Source organism: Lichenostomus cassidix, chromosome 2, assembly GCF_008360975.1.
Source record: "Lichenostomus cassidix isolate B80296 chromosome 2, HeHo_3.0, whole genome shotgun sequence".
NCBI classification, from domain to species: domain Eukaryota; kingdom Metazoa; phylum Chordata; class Aves; order Passeriformes; family Meliphagidae; genus Lichenostomus; species Lichenostomus cassidix.
In genome coordinates this window covers 123,221,467-123,245,466 of record NC_139482.1, presented here as the reverse complement: position 1 = coordinate 123,245,466, position 24,000 = coordinate 123,221,467, and the positions used below count along the sequence as shown (strand labels likewise).

General features: G+C 39.6%; 1 protein-coding gene and 1 long non-coding RNA gene across 5 annotated transcripts in view; one reads left to right on the top strand and one right to left on the bottom strand.

The window, feature by feature from the left end:
• Window positions 1-17,452, top strand: part of ZNF704 (zinc finger protein 704) — a 103,711-nt gene extending 86,259 nt beyond the window's left edge. For 2 of the 3 annotated variants that reach the window (XM_085053093.1, XM_085053091.1), the window contains 2 exons: window positions 1,346-1,444; window positions 2,103-17,452. In XM_085053093.1, the coding sequence (XP_084909219.1) occupies window positions 1,346-1,444; window positions 2,103-2,148 (145 nt within the window). In that variant the 3' untranslated portion in view covers window positions 2,149-17,452. Of the gene's footprint in view, window positions 1-1,345 lie in introns of all 3 variants that reach the window. The other variant, XM_085053092.1, reaches the window with a different exon arrangement.
• LOC146442164 (uncharacterized) lies at window positions 11,720-22,284 on the bottom strand. 2 transcript variants are annotated; one of them, XR_014850178.1, is made up of 3 exons: window positions 21,460-22,284; window positions 18,194-18,464; window positions 11,720-17,915 (listed from the first exon to the last, which is right to left on the bottom strand). It is a non-coding gene; the product is annotated as an uncharacterized LOC146442164 (long non-coding RNA). The 2 variants fall into 2 exon arrangements; XR_014850177.1 differs by having other exon boundaries at window positions 11,720-18,464.
• Window positions 22,285-24,000: the final 1,716 nt, after the last annotated feature.

Here is a 24,000-nt window from a genome sequence, read left to right as displayed (position 1 = left end):
TGTCTTCATCACCATTCAGTCAGAATGGTATTTAGCTTTAATTGAATTATAAGAAGCCCTGTCATACAACAAATTATATCAAGGCAAAGCTTTTTATGCCTTGTCTTCCTACATATAAGGAATTCATTTCCATTAAATCTAACTGATACTTGACCAGATTCTACTTTCAAAGTGTTTAGGAAGTTATTTTAAAAAATCAAACTGCAATGCTAGATTTCTTGCAGTAAAGAAACTCCTTATATCTCATAGTCCTAAAGGTGACTGTACTCTAAAATGAGACAAAAAAATTCATGCTTTTCATTTTCTTCATGACTCTCAGATCATTGCATATGCTACAAACCAAACTTAGGATCTTCCCAATTCATGGATTGTGCCCATTAATTAATGTTCAGTAATCAGAAAATGTGTGAGTGGGCAAGAGAGGAGTCACCAGGCAATTGCCATGCATGCCATGCAACATGCAGGAGAGGTATTAAACAGTTCTGTTGGTACAGTTACTTCATTTAAATATGCCAGGACAGATGGCATTGCTATCGTGAATGTTGGGTTGCTTGGTGAAGCATTGCTCCTCAGCAAGCTTGCTGTGTGTTGAATAAAAGAAGTTCCATTTTAACAGTTACTTGGATAATTTTCTAAACTTGTGATCTTTTGAATGTAGTTGTAAGATGGAAAATAGGACAATTGTTACAGCTTTAAAAGCAGGTGCTGCCCACCTTGCTGGCTTAGGGGAACACAGAGAAGGAGCACACATGCATGTGCTGCAAGTGACGGCAAGGGTTAAAACTTGTCACTGACTTGGTGGTTCTTCAGTCAGTGAGCTCAGAGCGAACTGTGCAGGAAGGACCAGCGAGGTTAGGAGCTGGTAGCTTTTCTCCCCTTTGGCATAGTTGATACCTGCTGCTGGTCAAGGTCTGCTGCTCTGAGCTATGCCAAATATTTTTACCACAGCTCTGCAGCACTTTAGCCTGACATGGCCTAGCCTGTATTGTACAACAGCTATGACTGCCCATTATTGGCTAGGCACTTCATGTATAATTTATCTGGTCCAGGTTTAGTTGCTGGCTAAAGTCAGGGCTGTATGTTCCTGGGATCATCCCAGGAGCAGGGGAGCAGGCTGTGGAAGCCAGGCAAGGAGAAAGCCTGGTCCCTGAGAATGGTGGAGTCATGGTCATACATCTGTCTGCTGCTTCATCAGCTCCCAGCTGATACAAAAACAGCCCAAATCCCGTGGAACACCCACAGTTCTCTGCTTGCTGCGCTCCATTGAGTTTGTTGTCAGGATCTTAGGGTGAAAAGCAAAGCTACTAAAGCATCTCGTTAACGAGCTTCCCTTTCTCTCTGACAGGAAGCCTAGAGGGGAGGGGAAAAAGTGTCGGAAGGTCTATGGGATGGAGAACAGAGATATGTGGTGCACTGCCTGCCGATGGAAGAAGGCCTGCCAAAGGTTCATCGACTAACGATTGAAATTATGCAGAGCATTTGGGGAGGGGGAGGACAACAGCAGAACGAGATTGCTGCAGCTGCACTGTATCACTTCCCATTTTCCCCTCCAGTGATGTGGTGTTGGGCGTTTTGGTTTTTTGGGGTGGGGTTTTTTTGTTTTCTTGGGGTTTTTTGAAGAGCTTTGTATTTCAAAGTGAAGCACTTGTAGCCAAGGAGAAGCACTAATTAAAACCTGTGTGGAGCAATAGAGCAAAAAAAAAAAAAAAGCAAAACCAAGACCACACAACAAAATCTGTCTTAGTAAGTGTGGAAACCAGAGCAGCTATTAGTGTTCTTCTGTAAAAGAAAGGAAAAAGTTAATTATTTTGCTAACTCTGTGAGCTACTTGCTCTTTAGGATCACTTTTAACCATTTCAGTCTCTCTGCTGTGAACGTCTGTATTTGCTAAACTGAACAATTTTTGTTTTCCTGAAACGAAGATCTCTTTTTGAAAGCTTTCTAATAAACACTTCAGAGTCATATAAGCTACAGTTTTCTCAACAAAAGCTGTACTAAGACTGGAGACTGCTAAATAATTCTCCTGATACAAATGATGATGATTATATTTTTGAAAAGGGGATTGTGGGGAAGAGTTGGGATTTTCATTTGTTTGTTTATAGGAGAAAAGCAAAGTCTGAACAAGCAGCATTCCTGGAAGATTTTTAAACGAGGCACAGATCAGTGGAGTGGAACAAAGTAATTTAAGTACCGAATTGGATTTTGATCCTCTAGAGGAAGAAAAGCAGCAATGGCAAGTCACCAGCAGATATTGTCATGAGAAGTTTGGGGAAAGAAATCCAGTGATGCTTGATTGAAACCCACAAGAATATAATAGGGTTCCAGTAGCTTTTCTTACTACTCTCCCCTTTCTGAGGGGGGATAAACAGTTGGACCAGCACAGCTGTTGCTGCAGGAGGCCTATGAAGAACTGGTAAATGCAGCCACTAGGATTATATGTAATACCTATTCAGGGACACGACCCAGCCCAGCAGTTCTGCTTTTGCTTCCTTTTCTCTTATTTGAGAGATTGTTGTTAAGATAATGGTTTGTTAAGCTTTTTCTACTAAAGCTACCAAGATCTATTTGATGCAAAAAATTGGTAGAGAAAACACCCCTTTTCCACAGCAACATCTCAGAAAAAGAAGTACAACCGCAAAGGAGCAACATATTTGTGGTAAAAGACCATTTCTTAACTCATTTTGATATACGAATTAACAAGTTTCTCTGCTTGAAGTATTTGGATTGATTTGGGTACTTCAGTTCTCTGTCCATTAGGAAGTATACACTGGAATGAGGCAACTTGGTGTTCTGTGTCCACTTGTTTCAAATTACTGTTAATTAATGATTATTCCAATGCAAAAATAAAGGAAGGATTTACTAGGAAATGAATGTATATGGTGAAATAATACTTGCCTGTTAAAGAAAGCAAGACACCTTAGAAAAATCAAAGACAGAGAAGCAAAACTTTGCCTATTAATAGAAACATGAAGGGCCACAAATGCCTGGGTTATTTTTTTTTCATAACATTTGAACTAATTGAAATTAGACCAAATCTTACTCTACTTTTTTTTTTTTTTAATTGTCTAAGCTGGTTCATTCTCACAAGGACTTCTAAGTATCTGTACTTAAGTATTTTTTAACTTTCTAAAATCTGGTCCAAAGTTCACTTTATAGCTTTATTAAGTGTGCAGCACTGCTTGTGTCTATGTAAAAGCACAAAATAACAATGCAGTTGTTTGGAATATACACTGAGGATTCCGTAAGGTAGCATTGGAAAGAAAAATCTATAATAGGAGCTACTGAAAGTTACCATCTGATTTTCTATGATTAAGTTAATTGGGCAATCAGGGCCTAATTTGAGCATGCTATTTCTGCAGTTATTTACAAATTGAGTAATTTACATGCACAAGTGGCAAGATACGCTTGCATGCATGCAATTACTTGATTTTTTGCCCAATTGTGTTCCCTAATAATTAAAAAACAAGACCCTGAAATCCAGGAAGACCCTGAGATATATACACACGAGTGTGTATGAGTATTTTTTTCTGTGCGTGTATGTATATATACATGTAAAGCTATATATATGATATAGTTTTATATGTGTATATGAAATCTGGGATTAACAGGGAGGAGAAGGATTGTTTTCTGTACAAATAGAAAAAAGACACTAAGGGTCAGTGGATATGCATAGACTCTGTATTATCTTCTGTCCTCTTAGTAAAATATGGGGTTTCTTTACATGTTATATTTTTTCAATTTCCACAATAAAATACCTCGTAGTAATTTGCAGACATTTCATCTTCAAACACTGGGCTTGCTGATGGTGTACTTAGTTTTATAGAACTTTAAAAATTTGAGACTTTCCCAAGATACTCCTGCCAATTTGTTCCCCACCTCCCATTTTTACAAGCACTCCAAGACTATAAAGCATTCCATAATTAATTTCACTGTTGTTAGACTAACAGTACATGCCTATATATTTGTTGTTCCCCTCCTTTTTGCTTTGGAGGATTTTTTTTTTTTAAATAATATGTCAGATTGTATATTGTTTCTATAATGTCATGGCATTGTGAGCGCCTTTCCTGAGGGCCCTTTACAAATCATTGTAATAAGATTATTCTTTATAAATTTCTGCACAGAAGAATGGTTTTGTTGCCAGACCAGATTGCCCTCTGGTACAAATTGGATATGGATTATGTAAGAGACTAAAACCACAAACCATCAAAACAGGAGAGAGAGTTGATGTTAACAAGGCAGATAACAGAACAGTATTGATAAATCCTGCCAGGACAAAGCTAAATTACCAGTATTTTTACACAACCATTAATCAGTGGTTTGTATTAAATCAGTTTTGGATCTTAAGGCTGTGACATTTTGATTTGTAAGCAGGCACTTGTCAAAGTACCATGTCTGAACCAAGGCTGGCGATAATGCGACGGTCCAGCCACCTGGCCCTGCATAAAGCATTCTGCAGTTGCTTTGTGCTTTGAACTCAAATTAATTCCTGTTGCACGAGCAGTTCAGTGCCTGCTGAGATCCCCTTCGTGATCCTCACACAGCCATCAAGAACAGAAGTGCTGGCAAAGCCTTCCTTCTGCTGGCAGTACTAATCATAATCTGGAGTAGTCTCTTCCATTTTTCATGCTCTTGCTTCCATGTTGCTTTGGGCTGCATCGCTGTCCTCCTGACACCTGCTTTATCTCACACTTCTGCACACTCCAAAATGGTCAGATTTCTTTGTTCTCCTGAGGAAGAGCTAGTCTGAATGCTGTGGTCTTTTATTGTCATCACTACATGCCAGTTCTGGTTTTCAGTTTCTCTGGGGGAGGTAGGTCATTGTCTCTGACCTCCCAGAGAAGTCAGAAAGAATGTCCTGAAGACATCATGCAGTCTCTGTGTGCTACAGGGATTTGGACATGGGTTCATCTATGTCAAGAGCTAGAACCTGACATAAAAATATAAGGATCTGTTTTATTGTTAATAGTGTTGATGTTGCTAACAGAAATTCCCAATATCAGTATCAGAGTGGAGATCAACTGTATTGATCCCAAATATTTTTCCTTAGAACAAAGCTGTTTCCCAATTCCCCATTCACCCTATCCCCCAGAAGATCTGGAAAATGAGATAATTTTAGAAGTGGAAAATTTTAATGGCAGTTTTTAATACTGACTGTTCTCCAACTGCTCCTCTATGAAGCTATTGAACATTAAAACTCAGATCATCTTAGTCGTAAAACGGTTTCTACGCAAAACAATGTGCCTGATTCTCTAGTGCCTTGCACAAATGCAACAGGATATACAAGATGCTAAGTGAGTAAAACGTCTTCTGTTCCAATTTGCAAGTTTACACGTTTAACCAATACCAGTCATCACCTAGCATGTACCTGTTGGCAGTTCAGCCCTGCTTGTGTGAATAAGGTGAGCAGAATGCCTGTCTGTCCAATTACTTTTTCCAAAATCCTTAGCCTGGAATGAACGGTAGCTGTCTAATTATCTACAAGTTCCTTGCAGCCATTGGCTATCACCGACATCACTGTATTCCTTCTCCCTTTAAGCTTTCACAGTAATGACTAGATAGGCAGCACAACAGGAGGTAAAGCTTTAACCAAAAGCTCTTGTAGAACCTCCATGTTAGATTCCAGTCCCAGATGCTCTGGGCACTGATTTGATTTTGTCATTCATTCTGGTCCAGTACGTTGGGATGGTTTTCTATTGCTTGCTGTGGCCAGCGAACAGCTAAAATTGCCCTGTCAAGAATCCAGGACAATCAGTGAAAGTGTGACAATACAAAGTGATTTCTTTTTTCTCCTGCCTGTAAATGTGTTGAAACATCATCCCAGAAACAGGACATAGAATTAGAAGCTTGCCTGCCATTTGCAGAGGTGCTGGAGCTTCCAACTCCAACTTCCAGTGAGGCTTCCTTCTGTCAGTTCAAAGTTAGAGGCATCTGCTGGAGAAAGTTGTGCTGCGCCTTTTTTTAGAAAGTTTTTGATATGGAATCATTTGTAAATTGTATTTTATTCACTTTTCCTATGAGGTGGTAGCACTGGAACTGTATGGAGTATGGAATTTATTCTGCATTTGTCAGTTTTTTTCTGATAGTTAACCAGGGAGTTGTGAAGCATCATAGTATAGATTTTTTTCTCATATAAGTTCAGCAGAGTTTTATGGCACCTTTAGAAAATACCTAGAAGGAAGTCATGGGCAGAAATCAAGCTGAGGGTTTAAATACCCACTCTGTCTGCTAGATGTGAGCAGCCTTTCTTTGCATCCATATGGAGCTGGAAAATCTTCAAGATTGCGAAACAGCCATTGTACACCTATACTTGGGAGTGCCCACTTGAACTGCTCTTTCTGTCTTGGACTACAGTGCTTTCACACAGTGCTCTCAGTTCTATCCAAATGCAGGATTTAAGGAGGTGTGCATCTTCACTTGCAACTTTTTGAATTTATTGCTCAGTACAAAAAACACTCATCCTGTTCTTTGTGCTCCATGCAGACCATTTGTAACAGCAATGCAGAAAGACCCTGAGAACAGAAATCAGCCAGTTTCTGATGGCACCAGGCAGAAGAAAGTACAGGTTGCTCTGGTGCTTGCTCACACAGCAAGAAGTCATTCAGCTGATGAAATAGAAGGGAATAGATAAATTTAGTAACAAGCCAGTGTTCTGCTGGTTTTTTTGACACATCTTAACACCAAGAATGTTTCTCCTTCTGTGTTTGAATCTGAATGTGAGATCTCTAATAACACCCTTGAGGGAAATAAATTTAGCAATATAAATGCTCTTTCAGCATTAAATCTGAATTCTTAATGTAATTAAAAACTGAAGATGGACTTGAACATTCTAAAATCTTTGAATGTTGTTATTTACTGTTTGCCAATCTGCTTACAAATTCAGGTTTGATTCTGGATTCCTTATCATAGTGTGTGATACCCAGCATCAATTAGCATATGATGTGTAATGGCAATGGCCAGATAAACAAAGTTACAGATAAACAAAGTTACTAAAATGGTTGTTAAAAAAGGCTTCTGGAAGACAGGAAAAAAGAAGAGTTAATACAGATTTCCTCAGGGAAGGTAAGAGGGCTGTAAAGGTAGGATGCGAGTTTATTTGAATGAAAGATGGCTAAGAAAATGATTTTTTTTCTATTTTAGGCAAAATTGAGCAATATGTCACTACTTGAATTACTAAAATTAGAATGAAGCACTAGTTGATGAACATGATCTCACTTAATGCTGTAGCTTAGGAAGTTCCAAATAAAAAAACAATTATATAAAAATACAGAAAATTAGCTTGAACCATAACCTAATTATAATGTAGATCTATACATTTGTGTAAATCTTTTCAGGATCTACTGTAAATATAAAGGCTTCTTGTCTATAAAGTTGCTTGGTCAAAATATGCTTTGTCTATAATTAAATTACTTCTTACCAAATGACTTCAGCAAGCAAAAAAGCAGTATGTCAGCATGATATCCTGGAGAGTTGCGTACTGCACTTTGCAAAGGGCTAAATCTACATGGAATTAAAAGAAAATGTGTCATCACATATTTTTTGTCATACCTGCGAAGGTATCGGCTTCAGTACACCCAGAGGTTTGAACTGTGCTCTAGGATTTTGAAATTCTGCGAGTTTTGCAAATTCAATCCATAATAATTTTTCCTATCAATTCTTTAGTCCAGGCACTCTGTTTTGCATCTTCCCAAATTTGTATACTGAAATGAATAAAAATCAGGATCTTCAGTATTATGACCTACAAATGTAAATAGCATTTACATGGTATCAGAATTTTTAGTATCAGTGTTTAACTGTAGTAATTAATTCTTACACTGATGCCAACAGATCTTTCAGGGAAGGGGAGCACATAGTCTATAAATTAGGAAGTATGACTGCACAGACATAGAACTGCTGGTATTACAAGAATAGAATGTAGGCTTAGGTTCATCAGAGCACTCCAGTATCTGTTTACCTCCACTTGGTGGAGTTTGTTGATGAAGCTCCTTGTGTTTCTAAGGTTTGTCACACATTTTTGAGCTCCTCTGAAATCAGGCCTTGGCAAGGGCAGATACTCCTATAGCTTTGTTTGAAATATGCACTTTGTGGGACAATCTACCTTTTCTTGGGTTTATGCAATTTATCTTGTATTTAGAAGACCAGACAAATTTAGAGAATTCTTTTTTTATTATGATTTTTTGCATTGCAAAATGGAAGGTGAGAAAGAGACAAGTTCAGCTATACATTTCAGTATGTGAAAGCATTGGTTAGGTTTGAAAAAGGTGTGTATTTGACAACAAGCTCAAAGAAACTTAATTGAGCATATTGAAAAAAAAGCACGATAAGCAGGTCACATTAAATCAGTTTCTCTTGTTCCATCTGTATTCCCTGTACACTCAATACTCCTCCTGGCAACTGGAGGCATAGGAGCTCTTGAGTATGCAAGGAAATAAATGAGTTTACCTAAAAACTTTAGGAATACTGTGTTTTTAAGCCACAAATTATCTTGCCTAGGTGTAATTTTTAGTGTTAGAAGAAAATAGATAGTAGCCTTATTAACCAGGTGCAATACTTACAAAGGGCTAAATTAGGGAAGCAAGTGATGTGTGTACATCACTGCAAATGTGCACTCTCTGAAAACTGAGTTTTTATCTTATTACCTCTCTGAAATTATAATGTTGGTATAATTTTATAATTGTTCATTATACATTATGAAGCAGGATTTGGGAATTCCTGACAACCAAAAGGAGGAGAGGGGAAATTGTAAATCACATAGACTAGTGGTATGTTACTTTACATGAGAAAGTAAAGCACCTTTACAAAGCCATACAAATTCTGGATTCTTGAAAAATAATCTACTGCCCTTGGTTACAGAGATAGTTTAGTCTGAAATTTCCCTTGATTTGTCTCTTGCATTTTCTCACAGGATTTTTTTTTTTTTGTATTCTGATAGTGAAAACATTCCTGAATTACCAGTATTTGGCTTGAATGGTATTATTTTGAAAAAAAGTTTTGAAATTGAGTTCTTCATGATACTGTACAGTCTGAATGAGATCATGCAACATGATCTGCTCTAACTTGAGTGTTCATACAAGCAGATTAGAGGAAAAGGTTGTGTTCAGGATTCATTGTTCAGTTATGAAAAAGATTTGAACAATCAAACTAAAATACACATATTTCTTCTCTCCACGTACACTGTAGGGTTGGTGGAATACAGGCTGCCAAGTATGGTGTATCTGGCTATCTAACCGCTGTTGGGGTTTTTATTTGGCTGATAAATAATGAAATACACATCATTGTCCCATCTCTTGCCACTTTTGTCTTGTGCTCTGAGTCCAGGATTAACTGAAAGACAGAAATAATCAGGTCTGTTGAACAGAGGCTGTTTGGTTGTTTCCCTGATTGACTGACTTCTAACAAAGGGCCAAAGTGCAAACTCAGAGACATTAGTCTAAAGAGGCTTGAGTCAGTTAGGCAAGATCTGAAAAAAAGTGTTCAGAATTGGATCCCAGTAGGAGAAAAACAATGTTGAGCAGTCAATTACAGAAGTTCTGTGGTTCATTTTTGGTGGTTTGGGGCTTTTTAAATCATAAATTACAAGCCTGATAAAAAGTCGTATTACACAATTAAGAACAGGATGCAGATGACGTTGTAATGAGCTGAGCCCTCAAAGCTGAACAGATTTTCTCAGGAGAGTTCCAATTATTCCCATGAATAACTTCATTGACAAGGGCTGCTCACACAGGTGATGGTTGTAGAATAAAGGCGCATAAGGGCTCTTTTGTGTACTTCCCACTGGCATTGGGACTGTGAAATTGTGAATCTCCCTTTCTGAGGGCTTGAGAATTGTCCATTCAGTTTTGTAAGAGGGATGGATACAATGGATACCTCAGCACATGTGCAGGGCTCTTGGAAGAGTTTGTAGTAAAACCAAAGTGGACGTACTCTGGATGTGTCAGTGACAGATTTAAAAGCAGTTAGGCAGGTGGTATTAGCCTGTAATCCATCTTACTGATATCAGCCCCAGGAGGAAGGGAGTTCCTCAGTATGGGATCCAGGATAGCCAGCCTGCTGTGAAGGGAGTCACCATGATTGTCCATGTGCTGTTGGCTCAAGTGCTGCCTTTGCTGTGTCCAGCTTGAGGGAGCTTGGTTATCCCCATTCATTCACAACACGTTCATAGTACAGAGCACTCTTTTGAAGAATATTCTCTTTTTCAGTGATTAAAATAAAACCAGGGAATCACTTTTATCTTACAGGAAGTCACTGGATAAGTCCCAGCATTGTCAGACTTTGAATCAGACAAATGGTTGCTTCCCTCTTTCCAGAGCCATGCTGCAGCTGCTGTGGGGCTCTCACAGAGCCCTGTAACCTTAACCAGGTTTTTCCCAAAGATTTGGTGAAACCCAGCACTGAGCCCTAAACCAAGTTTGACCCCCAGGGTAAAGGAGGCTCTTTGCAACTCTTTCCCACCTCTTAGACTTCCTGTTTTATTAGTAGACATTTATAAGGGGCACATTGCCCCATCACTTTCCTCTGGCATTTTCTAACACAGCACCAATCCACTGCTGTGTTTGCAAGGAGCCAGACATTCTCTTGTTCAGTTATGGGGTTTGGGAATATTATTTTAGATTTAGACCTCTGCATTTTGCCTCACACTGCAATTCCACAGCAGGTTAAGGTGACATAAGCTTGTGCTGCTGTTGAAAAAGATCTTCCTACCCCTGGCAGAGGCATTTCTAGAGAGAAATATCCTGAGTTATTCTGGCTTGAGCCTTTCCTGTGAGTGTAGGTCTGTATAAAATGCTAGATAGCTTGTGGCCTGCTGGGTCTGTGCCTCTGCTCTTTCATGTGGCAGGCATGGTAGTACTGCCTTTATCCCACTCTCTCTTGTCTGGCATCTCATTAAGGACCTGGACTTGCACATACTCCTACAGCAGCAAGCTCAGGAGAACTCCACTTATGGCTGGTGGCATTGATTTTGATATGAAATGAAATATATAGGGGAAGAGAGAGGAGTTAGATCAATAATTGGACATGCAATGAGTCTCAAGACTACATCTTAACAGTGCCATGGTTTTGCTAAGCAGATACTGGAGGAGCTAAGGGACATGAAAAACAACCTTACTAAACCTTGCTCCTCTCTGGAACCAGTCTGGAATTATTCAGGGTAATTTCAGGCCCTGTAAAGTTCATTTGGGGGCTGGGAAGTCATGGACTCCATAGACCTCTGGGCCACAGAGAACCAGGATATACTTGTTACCCAGACTTGGTAGCAAATAGGAAAGGTCCTCGGCTGCTTTGCTAGGCACAGTTTCTCAGCCTCATTTTATTACAGCATCAATTTAATAGTGATGGGAATGCTGGGGAAGAGGTCATCAGGTAACTGAAGAAGGAAGACCATCAGCATCAATTGCACTGGGGGGTTCTTTTAACTCTGAAAAAGCAAGCTTGTTTTCTTGTCACCTGCTACTCATTATCTCATGTAAGAAAAGTATTTCCATCATAGAAGGGGGTGAATTTAGCACAGGTTAAACAGCTATGGGAAACTAAAAACCCAACTGCCCAGTTTTTATGAGTAGGGGATTTCTAAAACATTCTGCTTGCAGAAAATGGCAGTATTTAGATCCACACATCCTTTTGTCTTGCTTCAGTCATAGAAGAGAAATACCTGCCTGCATACATTGTTCTTCCTTTGTTTCCTATCAAATCTTGTTTCAGAGAGTATGAAGTAAATCTTAAGTTCTTTTTTTAAAACTTTTTTCCCAGTAATTATTTTTAGAACCAGAGCATTTCCTCTTTCAATTCAGTGTAAAATTACTGAGCTTTAATTTGTTCTGCATTGCACTTTATATATTCTTTTCACTTTTTGGGCAATGTATATTTGATAAAAACAGTAAAGGTTTTATTAATCTACTTTTAACTTGAAACTAACCATGAAACTAAGATGTTTTTATAAAAATGTGAGTTCCATAAAATACAGTAAATAATCTGTTTGGATAGAGACATTTTTGATGATACATTGAGAAATATTATAGCTTCTGAAATTATTTATCATTTGGTAAATTCGATACATGAATGGATATCATGGTTTGAAATGGAATGTGAATAAGGAGACAAAGTTTTACAAGGTAGATTTCCTTATATGCAAAACCTGCATTAGTTTAATCAATAAGGGTTTAAAAAATAGCCTAATCTAGTTTATAAAGAAGTGTGAAACTGTTTAATAGGCAAGTTTAAAATGCAAAGAGCTCATAGAAATTTGGAACTGAGTTTAACCTAAGCACCCAAGAGCTGTGTTTCTCCCCATGCTGATGCAGTGCTGTGCAGTGGGAGCAAAGCCCCTGGGCTCTGCAGGGGCTGAACTCATGCCAGTACAAGGCACCAGCAGAAGCCATAGGAGAGCATGGATTCTCCTGCTTTAAACAGCAGCTCTCCAAACTTGGAGCCCCACTGCTGGGCTGGCAATAATGTTTCCATTTCGTTTTTCCTGACTTCATCCCCACTAGTTTTGGGGACTAGTGTCCTAAAGACAATCCTTTTGTTCCTAAGTGAGCTAATGAGCTCATCTTCCCTTTGATTTTGGTGTTAAGCTTACAGCACTCACACTCTATTGCATGTAGTTAATCTTAATTTGTAGATGCCAGTTTCAGCATTTTAAACAAAGAACAGCTACTCTGCCCCAGCACAGAATCCTATTAAATCTTGTGGAGTATGTTGAAAAATAAAGACCTTTTTGACTTCCAGTTTGTCCAAACTGTTTATTCCTAATCACACCTAGAAAAGTGGGGAAAACAAGGCTCATGGCAGTGGAGAGGGGAGAGAGAGACAGTGATGCTTGTTTTCTTCCCAGGATGAGTTGTCCTTGGGCTCCCCTCTCCCAGGCTGAGCATGGACCATGCACAGCTCAGAAGTTGTGTGAAATCCATCCTTGCAAAAGCTCTTAGCTAGTCACTTCCCAGAGACCCCAGTTTCTTTTCAGAGGCTTCCAGACATTCTGCTCATTTCTACATCCATAGGTAAAAGTAAAAGCTGCCTGCTGCTCCAATAGCCTGGATATAGTTCACTTTGAACTGTAAATACATCACCTTGCCATTTTTAATCAAGCTGCAGTCCTTCCTACAAAGGGTGGGCCTGATCCAGGTATTTGTGCATGCTGCAAAGCTGCTGTGTCCTTCCAGGGACCACAGGGAGTCCCTGGAGTGAGGCAAGCATACTGCCAGTCGTTTGGAAGCTTTGTGTTTAACAGCAGTGATACCTGGGCTGAAGAGAAGCATGGACTGATGTCACCTGTCCATCCTACCACAGAGATGAGGGCTGCACAGCCCAGCTCAGCTCTTGGAATTATGGGGCAAATTAGGCTTAAAACTTTATAGTAAGCACAGGGTGTCTCTGAAAACAGTGTGTGTTCAGCTCAGGAACAAGAGCAGTGACAGGCCCCCTCCAAGGCTGTGGTCTGTCAGGTAGCTCAAAAAACAGCTCTGTGGCCTGACTGGTTGCTGTATTTCCGTGCATGTTTGAAGAAAGGCTTAGAAGAGAAGACTTGTAGATGCTATTCCTTCTCAGTGTGGTTTGATTCTGCCCTCTGGGGGCAGCCTGTGGGCCGGCACAGCACATTTAGATCAGGGGCTTCCACTGACAGTGACTTGCACACAGCAAAAAACCTGTTTCTTGTAAGAAGCAGGTGCTTTTCTCTTTCTTAAAATACTAAAAACACAAAACAAAATGCCACCGTGCAGACCTTAGTCAAACTCTCACAGTCCCCTGTAACACCAGCAGCTGGGGAGAACTCAAGAATTCAGAGGACCTTGGCCATAACTCATGAAAAAAACTCTACAATCTGTTGCCACTGAAAATGATTTGGTGTTGGATCAAATCCACATGGACTTGGGCCCTCCAAAATTCCTCTGAGAATTTTGCTCTTCTTTCATATGAAAAAAAAGTGTTAAAATATTTGTGTCTGCATGCCAGTTAATTCTGCCTGCTGAACCAAGAGCACTTCCAATGGACTTCAGATATCTAGGGAGTAATTCTCAGTACAAGTCAGGACACTCAAAACATTTCAGATGTTTTGCTTAAATTAACAACATTTGCAAAACTAGTAATGTGCATATTAATGCCTAAAAGTCAATGAAAATAGTTAAGGTACTGAGAAGTGTCTGCTTGCACTTGAAATTTTAAAGAATGACTACTTCCTGATTTGTTAAGCATGAGCTCCTGAGTTTTATTAACACACAAAACCAGCTTTGTGCAGAGTAACATTATAAAAATTAAGAAGGTTTGTTTTTTTCTCAAGTTACTCAAGTAGTTCAGGTAACGAATAATTTGTTTCTGGTCAATGCATTTTAGAATGAGCAAATCTCATCCTCTTGCACTTCTAATATTCATTGTTTGTATGGCAAAAAAATCTTCTACTTTTCCATTTCTCAGTGAATGATCAGTTCACTAAGCAACAGGCAATGTTTCTTGACTCTGGATTGCAAAATATGCTTAGATAATTTTACTCTCCTCCATGTGAATCCTGGTTACCTGATTATTACTTTTTTCTATCTTCAAAAATATTTTTGTGCAATTTCCATAGATATGGTTGACTAAAACTTGCAAGGAGGAATCTAAGTTAAATGCCAGGTAAAAATCAAGTACACGAAACAAACATAAAAAAAGTATCATGAGAAAAGTCAATCCATTGCTGAATTAAATATTTATAGAACATGTTGATTAGCAGAGAATACTCATCTTTGTTAAAGTTATATTTAGCAGCAAACCACTGTGTTTTAGTGTTACAAGTGACAAAGCAATTTTTCTTCAGAAAAACTGCAAATGGAAAACAACATTAAAATAGATAATTTAGACCAAGATTTTCTCAATATAAGCCCATCCTGCCTGGTATATTACTCTTGTATGTTCAGAGAAGCTCAGGACAACAGACTTTCCTCGTGGGAAGCAGCTAGGTTCCAAAGTGTCAACTGAATAAAAGGAAAGTGAGCAAACTCATAGGATTTTCTCAATACTAGCTCAGCCATTGCAAAAAAACCCAAACAAACAAACAAATCAGAAAACCCAAAACAACAAAAAAGCACTACTCACTACTGAAGCAGAATTTTAGCAGTTGAAAAGAACCATTATCTAGTTCACACACCATAGCTTGACCAGGTTTCTGTTGGTTTGCTTGTTTGTCTTACAGGGCTTTTACTTCTAAAGAACCCTCAAAGCAGGGTCTGTCATTACTGAGATGACCATGGTTGAATAGGAATCTCTTGAAATCCTAAAATACATGATTAGAGAAATAACAGGCTTCAAATGAAAAACTACTTTAAATTATCTCAAAAAAGCAAAAGGAGAAGTTAATTCTCTATCTGGGAAATGCCATTTAGCTAGCATTAACTCCCAAGCTGTGTGTTTAACTGACCTCCTGTAGCTTTGTCAGCTCACATTGTTGTTAAAGCAGATGGTGATTAAACTACATAGCAAAGGACCTTCCTTTGGTCTTTGGAAATGAATGTATACATACAAACTATGCATTTTCACACAGCTGCATACTATGTCTTGAATCAGTTCAACCTTTCCCCTAGCTTAGAAACCCTCAAACTTTAGGAGCTGAAGGTGCTCCCATCTCCTTTAGCATATGCTTGTCTCCTGTCTTGTTTCTGCTCTCCAAAAACCTTCGATGCAGGACAGAGGAATGCTGAACTGCACAGCTCAAGGAGCAGAGTGGCTGGGGACCTGTGGAAGGGAGCAGGAAAGAAAATGGATGTCTTGTTCTTCTAGCTGCTTTTAATAATTATCAAGTAAAGGAAAAAGATATTGCATGCAACATTTCTTACTTAAATTTTGGGTTGTTGCTGTAATACACATCAGCCCAGTCTACTCAATGAATGAAGTGTGTTTCTTACGCTTTATCCTACAGGAAGAAAGACCAAAAAAGTAGAACTATTAAGAATATCCTTGCTTTAGAATAAAGCAAGCATGGACTCAACAACAAAGAAAGATTTTGTTTATATGCAAACTCTTTAAATATTTGATACCAGTATGAAGGCAGTCATATTCTTATGTATCCAGAGATTTGCACTCATCTAGGTTATGTTTAATTGAAAAATATTTTTGTGATATGTATATGTATTTGAGGGGCTAACTCTTTAATTTTATATTCTTTACAAGAATTAGTGTGGCAATTACATTTTTCCATTTACTGAGCTATCTGCCCATGCTAGTTGTTCATTTGCATAAAGAATGTTTCCACTACTTCCGAGGTTTTTGGGTTGTTGTTTTCAAAGGGAACCTGCCCCAGAGGGTTGCACAGGGTTGTCCAGTGTGAGTGGGAGGCTCTCTGGAGCAGCAGGTCACCCTTACCAGGACGTGGCTTGTCACTGCAACAGACAGACACGGATTCATTTCCCTGCAATCTGCAACTGCCTGGTGGGCCTGAGGTAGTTCCAGCTGCAGCCCCTCAAATCAAAGCTCTGACTGACACTGTCAGTCCTTTGCTCTCACTTACTATCACAAAGTTAACTTTTTACTATGAGAAAGAGCTTCCAACTCTGGCACTGATGGAAATACTGAATACTTTTAATATATATACATATATATATATATTTGGAAAGTATTTGAACAAAGTGTTTTGTCTTTTTTTATACAACTTTTAGCCAAATAGAAGAATTCTGATTATTACTTCTGTGGATATGTGTCCACTTGTAAATAAACTCATATATTCAGGTACACAAACCTGAAGAAAATAAATAATAAAGACTGTTCAGTGGCTATGCGCTTTGCTAGCTCCTGGTTCCTTTGTACATAAGAGGTAACTGTTTAAATGTTGGGTGGGGTTTTTTTAATTTACTTGTTGTTCCTCTAAAGAAAGAAGAAGAAAAAAACTTTTGACTTTGTTTTCTCTTTTCTGAGTTAATACAAAGATTTTCTAACTTTTTACTGCAGAAATGGATAAATACCTGGTGCTAAGTGAATGTGAGTCAAACTGGCCATAGCAGACACACCAGTTAGAATGCACTTTTCCTGTGGCACACAATGTATTTTCTCAGAAGGGACTTTCAAAGAACTGTCAGATGTTTACATTTCTTCTTGTTGCCCCAAATAGTTTTAAATATTCAAATAGTTTCCAAAAATAAAGTCATGGTCCATTACCTATGCGATGAATACTTACATTTAAGTATCTACAACAGCTTTGTACAAATACCATTTTAGAGATAGTTGAAATATCGGGCTTTCATACTTTGTAATGCTTTGATGTGACAATAATTATGCTGTTGCTATCTAGTCTAACCTCATTGTAGACCTGTAACTCCCTGTTTCTGGTTATGTCATGAATTGCACTGGCTTGAATTCAGCCAAATACTGACTGTTCAGCTGAAATACTCCGACTGTTATGATGTCCACAAAACATTAATTAAATGCACTTGTATCCGACTACCATGGAGTATGTCAAATTATTCATGTAATAAAACTCTCGTGTATAACTTTTTTTAGTTGTTATGTGAATTTCAGTTCTTTCACAGCCATGAATGCCTGTGCATCAACCAAGGACCAGCCGGAGTCAGTGATAGCCTTCCCATCGACTTCCTGACAAACAGGGCTGATTTCCTTTCCTGTGATCAGAGGGTTGATGTTCACACACCGTGAGCTAAGACACCCAGGACCGGGATGTTGAATTCTGTTTTGCCCCTGTGAATCTGAAGTGCAGCCTTTAGCTGTTGACTGTGGTTTCCCACTTCCAGGCTTACGCTGGTCTTCCTGATGTCTTCTGCAAGCAACACTTTCCCTGTCCTGCTCTTGCCTGGCAGCCAAGGAGCAGCTTCCCTGTGCACAAGGAACACTCCTGATAGCAAAGGATCATTTGACCACGATGTGCCTTTGCCATAGTAAAGCTAATGAAGCTACTGCCTGAAACTTGCAAGTTGGAGATGCAGCCCTGAAACGAGTAGTTTCTTTAAAAAAAAAAAAGCAAATATAAACTAACACCATATCTGTCCATGTTGTTGACTCCCCTTCTAGCTTTGTTAGGTCATACTTAGATTTTCCGTTGGCTAATGCATTCCTACCCACTGCTGCAATGCCAGCTCCAACATAAATAGCAAGGCTATTAAATTTAATGAGTGGTTTAATCACTCTTCTCGCTCGCATTTTCCTCCCTCCAAGCAGCACCTTCTCACCACACACGAGCTCACTCGGTCACCTCTCCCGAAAAGGAAATCTGTGAACGAACCTGTTCTCTGAGCCGGAGGGGAAACAGCTCTGGCCAAGCGGCCCCGCCCTGCTGCCCACCAAGGGGTACCGGCACTCACAGTCGGGCATGTCCCAGCCATCCCTCTGGAGCTTCCATTGATCCAGCAGATCTCAGGCACTGCTGGAGCGAGCAGCATTCCTTGCAGCTGCTTTTGGAAGAGCCAGTTGTCTTCACAGCTCTGCTCCTGCCAGGCAGGTACTCAAAGCTGTCTGACTTGTATCATTAGAGTAGAGAATCCTATGGCTGATTCCTGTAGATGCAAAAAGGAAGGGATTTGAAGTCATATAATTACCGAAGAAGCATTTAAGTGATATTTCAGACTAAATTCCATTAATTAAATGCCACTTTCAGATGGAATAATCCCTGCTGTAATTGATGTTTCTGAAGGTAGATGAGCTGTCTTCAGAATTAGAGTTCTCGTCATGTTTTCTACATTAAAGGGATTCCATTTTAGACCAAAATTCAGTACCTTTGCTTCCCTCTCTCCCTCCACTAAGAAATTACTAGCTTAGGTGCATTTGTTTTAGAAATACCTCACATCTTCATGTACTTCCCACAGAAAATTTTGAGACAGAATGATTCAGTCTCTACCTGCATCAGTAACTTCCTCCAACTTAACTCCTTTTAGTAAAATAATACACTAGATTCAAATTTAGACTTCAAATAATCTTAGCTGCAAGAAAATAATTTCTGTTTAAATGACCTGTGCATTTTGTACTTTGCATGCTGCCATCATCTTGCTTTATGCCACTACCATTGAGATCTGTTCTCCAAATGTGGCCATACAGAATCATTATATTATAATATTATTTTTGATGTGAGGTCCTAATGGAAATCTGATGCACCAGAAGCAACTTTTCAGCAATGCAAATGTTACTTAGAGAACAATATTACTTTGGCGCCCTTAGCCAAACATATTATTTTCTAGTTTATTTGCTTAAACTGCCAGCTTTTTTTTCCCTCTCCCACACACTCATTTTTATGATGCCAAGAAAAACATTTACGTTATAAAAATTGTTTGAAGACTAAGCTACATTTCTCCTTTTTGCTTACAAAATAAAAAGCAAACATTATGCTAAGATTTGTGTTCTAAATTTAGCTTTGGAGAGGAAAAAGAATTTGCACCTTCCTGAATTATATTTCGCTTGTTTATCCCCAGATGATACCACCATGAACAGACACAGCTCTTTTGTTTTTTTCTTTTACAGTTTCTGGGGAAGGAGAAGAGTTTTCAAACACATTTATTTCAATGCAAGGCAAAAGACAAGCAAATTTCTCGTTACTCTGTCTCAGCTTTGCCTTGTGATCACTGCAGTACCAGTGTCTTCCTCTGAGACAAGAATTCATTGATTTTTTTGACAGGTTATAAAAAACCAAAAGTTACGGATGGTGTGAAACAGAGGAACCACTACCAAGGACTGGATTAAACCACCAAGGTTGTTTTTAACCAAGCAAAGGCCATAGTTTTAAGGGTCTTGGTCTGACTGTGATGATCACTTGTCCATCAAACGTTCATTTCAGTATTTTTCATTAATATCAACATTCCCTTTTGGCTATTCACTAAAAGCAAACTTACCCATCCTTCCCAGACTTTTAAACTAGCTTTGCAGGCTTTTTAGTTTGCCTTCTAAATATATATATAAAAGATACATGTGATAATATATATGTGTGTCTGTATATACATATATATCGTGTGTGTATATATATATGTATATATATGTGTTTCAGAGATTCTTTTCACAAAATTAGTTTTTGTAGTGAGAACATTCAGAAAAAGGTGTGGGGGGGGGAACTAGAAAACAGTCCTTAGGAGAAATGAGAATAAAAATATGTGCAGCCTAAAATTGTATTACATACAACTATTACCAAAAGCAATGCGGTGCTCACCAGGTTTATTGAAACAAGTGGAAACTGCAGAGTCTCGAGATCGACACATTTTTTCCACCCATTCAGAGGAGGTAAAAACTTATCCCGTGCTGACCTCCTGTGGTACGTAGGGAATCTGCAGTCGCCAAAAATAGTAGCTAAAAGTCAACATCACGGCGAGGTTGGAGAAATAGCGATAGGCTGATCCTCCAGTCCCACAAAGAGCACGTCCCAGGGGACACACAACCCATACCCCTTTAAACTTCCGTGTTTAACTCTCGAGCACACAAAATCCTAAATCTTACACAACACTTAAACATGGTGAATCAATCAGGTAAACACAGTTCCTAAATTTGAGAAGGATTCATCTAAATTTCTTGCAAAGATACATGGACAGCTTTAGCTGGGAATCTTGTTCTTCATCCTTGCAGGCCAGAGCTGTGTTTGTACCAACACCAATACTGAGTTATCTCACTGTGTACAAGGCATGGAGCATCCCTTCCTCACTACTTGTGGTTGAGAGCATTGACTAATTAACCTGTGGAAAGCCAAGTCTTTTGTCTCATTTCTGATACCTTTGTTGTTGCTCCATTCCCCACCAGCATGGTGGACATGGCAGCTGTCACAGGGAGGTGATACCCATGCTCTACATCTCAATATTCACTCCTCTAAGCGCTTGCTCATATCATTCAAATCACTTCACCCACTCCATTTAGGCTCCAGAGGATCAGAAAATGAGTCAGTAAGTGGGAACCCAAATATGTTTAATACCATCCCTCAATGGTGAGCCCATTTATGGTTACCGGAAGCAGACACTACTAGCTCTGCCAGCAGTGAACTGTCAAAGCCTGCAGGCTGGGACAAGAACAGGATGATCATATTCTTACTCCACTCTGAAGTCCAGCTGAACTAGGTACCCTTTCATTTTGGTACGCCTATACCTGTCCCACTAGACCTGCTTCCCAGTCCCTGGGATACACTTCACCTACTCTCCAGGTGATGCAGGGCATTCCCTACCCTCAAAGACACAAGGCTCTCACTAACAGTGCCTGTACAAGTATTCAGTAAAAAGGGGGTTCTGAGTCCTACCTCAGAAAGGGGAACAACTTCATTCCTGCATCTTCGCTCTTTTGTCACTGGCAGAAAAGCACTATGAACAAAGCAGGCCTTCCCAGTGCACCCTCTGAAATCAGGGCACACTGAGGATGCCTTCATCTTCCCACACAGCTGGAACTGCTACTCAAACACAAACACGAGTCCTTCTAGCTGCAGATCCTGTGCTTTAAAGTCTCACCCCCTCACAGTAAGCAGAGAGGAAGCCACCCCCAGAAATCACTGCCAGATATGCTTTTTAAGTATTTGCTAGGCCACCGACACACCTTCTAGCCATCGTAGAGGAGAAACTGTCCCTTTATTTTTGCTTCTCATTATTTCTTCCCTCTTTTGCGCTCTGGTGTCTCTCAGCATCGCCGCCGTTCCTTCCCGTCGTGCCTGTGGTATGAAGTCAGTGAAGTGGTGACTCACGTAACCAAGTTTAGCCTGAGTTTTTAGCCAGGGCTGACCAGGCTTTCTACAGTGCTGTAGTGCAGAGATTTCTGTTTGGAGACTCAAATGACATCCTCTTTAGAAAAGGGCCGGTTCCTTCCTTCTGGTCCCAGACCTCTTGACCTGTGAAACCAAACAGGATACAGAAAAAGGGAAGGAAGGAGGAAGGAAAATGTTTTTTTACTTCCGCAGCTTTGGTAAAAATCAGAAATTACCAAAAATACTTGCAAAATCCCACTCCCAGGCTGCTTCTTTCTTGGGTTCTCTTTTCTTTAAATATTTGCATTTTCTCCCAGAACAGTGGTGAGGAGTTTTGGCATTTTAGGCTGAACTTTGACCATTTGTCTCACTACATGGGGTGATTTTCTGTGTTTCTCCCCCTGCCAGATCTGTTGCTTCCCAAAGTCAGCAGCAAAATGAGAAGTACAATCCCTCACTGAAGAAGTTTCATATTTAGAACCAGCACTTGATAAAGATGTATCCTGCACTGTACTGCTACAAGACATGTGGAGTGAGGCAGAGAGGGTGTGGTGTCAGGGTAGGGGAGCTAGAAAGCTATCAGAGGAAAGCAAGATGAAAGTGGAAGGGAAATGAAGTAAGTGGGTGATAAAATAATTCTGTTATATTGGAGCAAGCCAGAAGGATCAAAGGATCTCTTTTATTTGCATTTTATCCTCATTTCTGTTCCTTGCCATTTCCTTCCTCTGCTGTATATTATTATCACCTCCATTATAAAACTTTCTGGTTGCTTGCAATTATCCCCCCTTTAATCTCATGCTAGGCTCTTCCTCTTTGATCCACTGCAGTCCATGCCTTCTTGCCATATGACTGATTGTGTGAATGCTGCATATATATGTAAAAACATACATTTATTTCATTTCTCCATTGTGTCTCCACATTAAGTCTCTAAAGGCCAGGCAAAGTCCAAGCAAAAAATCCATTCTGCTTACCTCAGTTAGGCTTGATTCAGCTCCCAGTAAACTGTTGCAAATTATTTTTGAACAAGATACAGTTACAATTTTATACAATAAAAGAACACAATCTACAGAGAGGGATGCCTTATTATGCTCTTCATGGCAAGAGTTCAGTAAAGAGACAAACCTGTTGCTGACAGACCCTTGATTCTTTCTCTTCTTTTTTTATTAAAAAAAAAAACACAAAAACCCCCCACTTTCTTCTTCTGCTCACTCCCTTGCCTCCCTCCTACCAGCCTCTCCTGGGACCACTGCTTCCCCTGTCCCTGCAAACTGGACTTGGTGGCAGGGCTGAAGCATTCCCTGAGATGATAGAGTAGAGCAGAATAGTCAGAAATAGTCAGAATAGAGCAGAGTCAGTTGGAAAGTCAATAGGAAGGATGCTCCTTCTCTGGTGTAGGCAGAGAGACAAGGCAGAGCTGCCCAGCCCAGCCTGGCCCCATCCCTCTACAGAGGAAGGGCAGCTCCACACCCAGGGCAGATGCTCTCTCACAGGGCTGACAGCAGGCAAGAACACCTGAAATCCTGCGTGCCTTTTCTCTCCTCGCTGGTTTTAGGTAATATTTTCTTAGCTGTGCTAAATCCCTTCAAGTGTATGGAATGCACTGACTCTGGATGGCAAGAAATTCTTGTCTTCTTCTCCAAAGGGAACACTTGAAGGAACAGCCTGGATGGTCTGAACTAGTCAGCTGCATGTATGTATTCTATACTTATGAATGTGATAAAGAGCATCGAAAAATACCGAACTCCACAAAATATTTAAGCAGCTTGTAGCATGAGTATTGTTAATTAAACATCTTAAATTTAAAAGGAACATAGAATATGATGGAAAAATTCTTCTATCCCTTGTTCACTGGATTCCCGGAAAACAGCTACAAATAATCACCTCAAGAGCTTGGGGAAAAAAGAGCCACTGAAATCAGCCACAGAAAGGAACTAGGAGAGCACCTAAACTGTCATTTTCATCCTGGCCTACACAAGTCTTCCATGAGGTAACACATCTTCCAGAAAAATCAAGCTTTTATTCTCCTTGGCTATAAAGAGCATCTGCTCTTCATGTCCCCCAGAGTATCAGCCCCATTTTGTCCTCACTATCCCCTTCCTTGTGAACAGGAGAGCTATTTGAGATTCTAAAAGAGCAACAAGTGATTTCATTTTGTTTTCCTTTGCGTGAGTTTTGTGCTAATAAGCACTGAACAAAGCATCTGCAGAGATGAGAATGACAAGATGCATTTAAATTTTTTAGCTTTAAGCTCTTGCATGTGCAGTATTGTCTCTCTGGAATTAAACGGGATTGTAGTTGTTTCTTACACTGCCCTGTATTAAAAGAAATACATTAGTAGCAACACAAGATGCAGCACCTCATTGTTTTGTATTCTTAGATCACAACATGACCTTGAA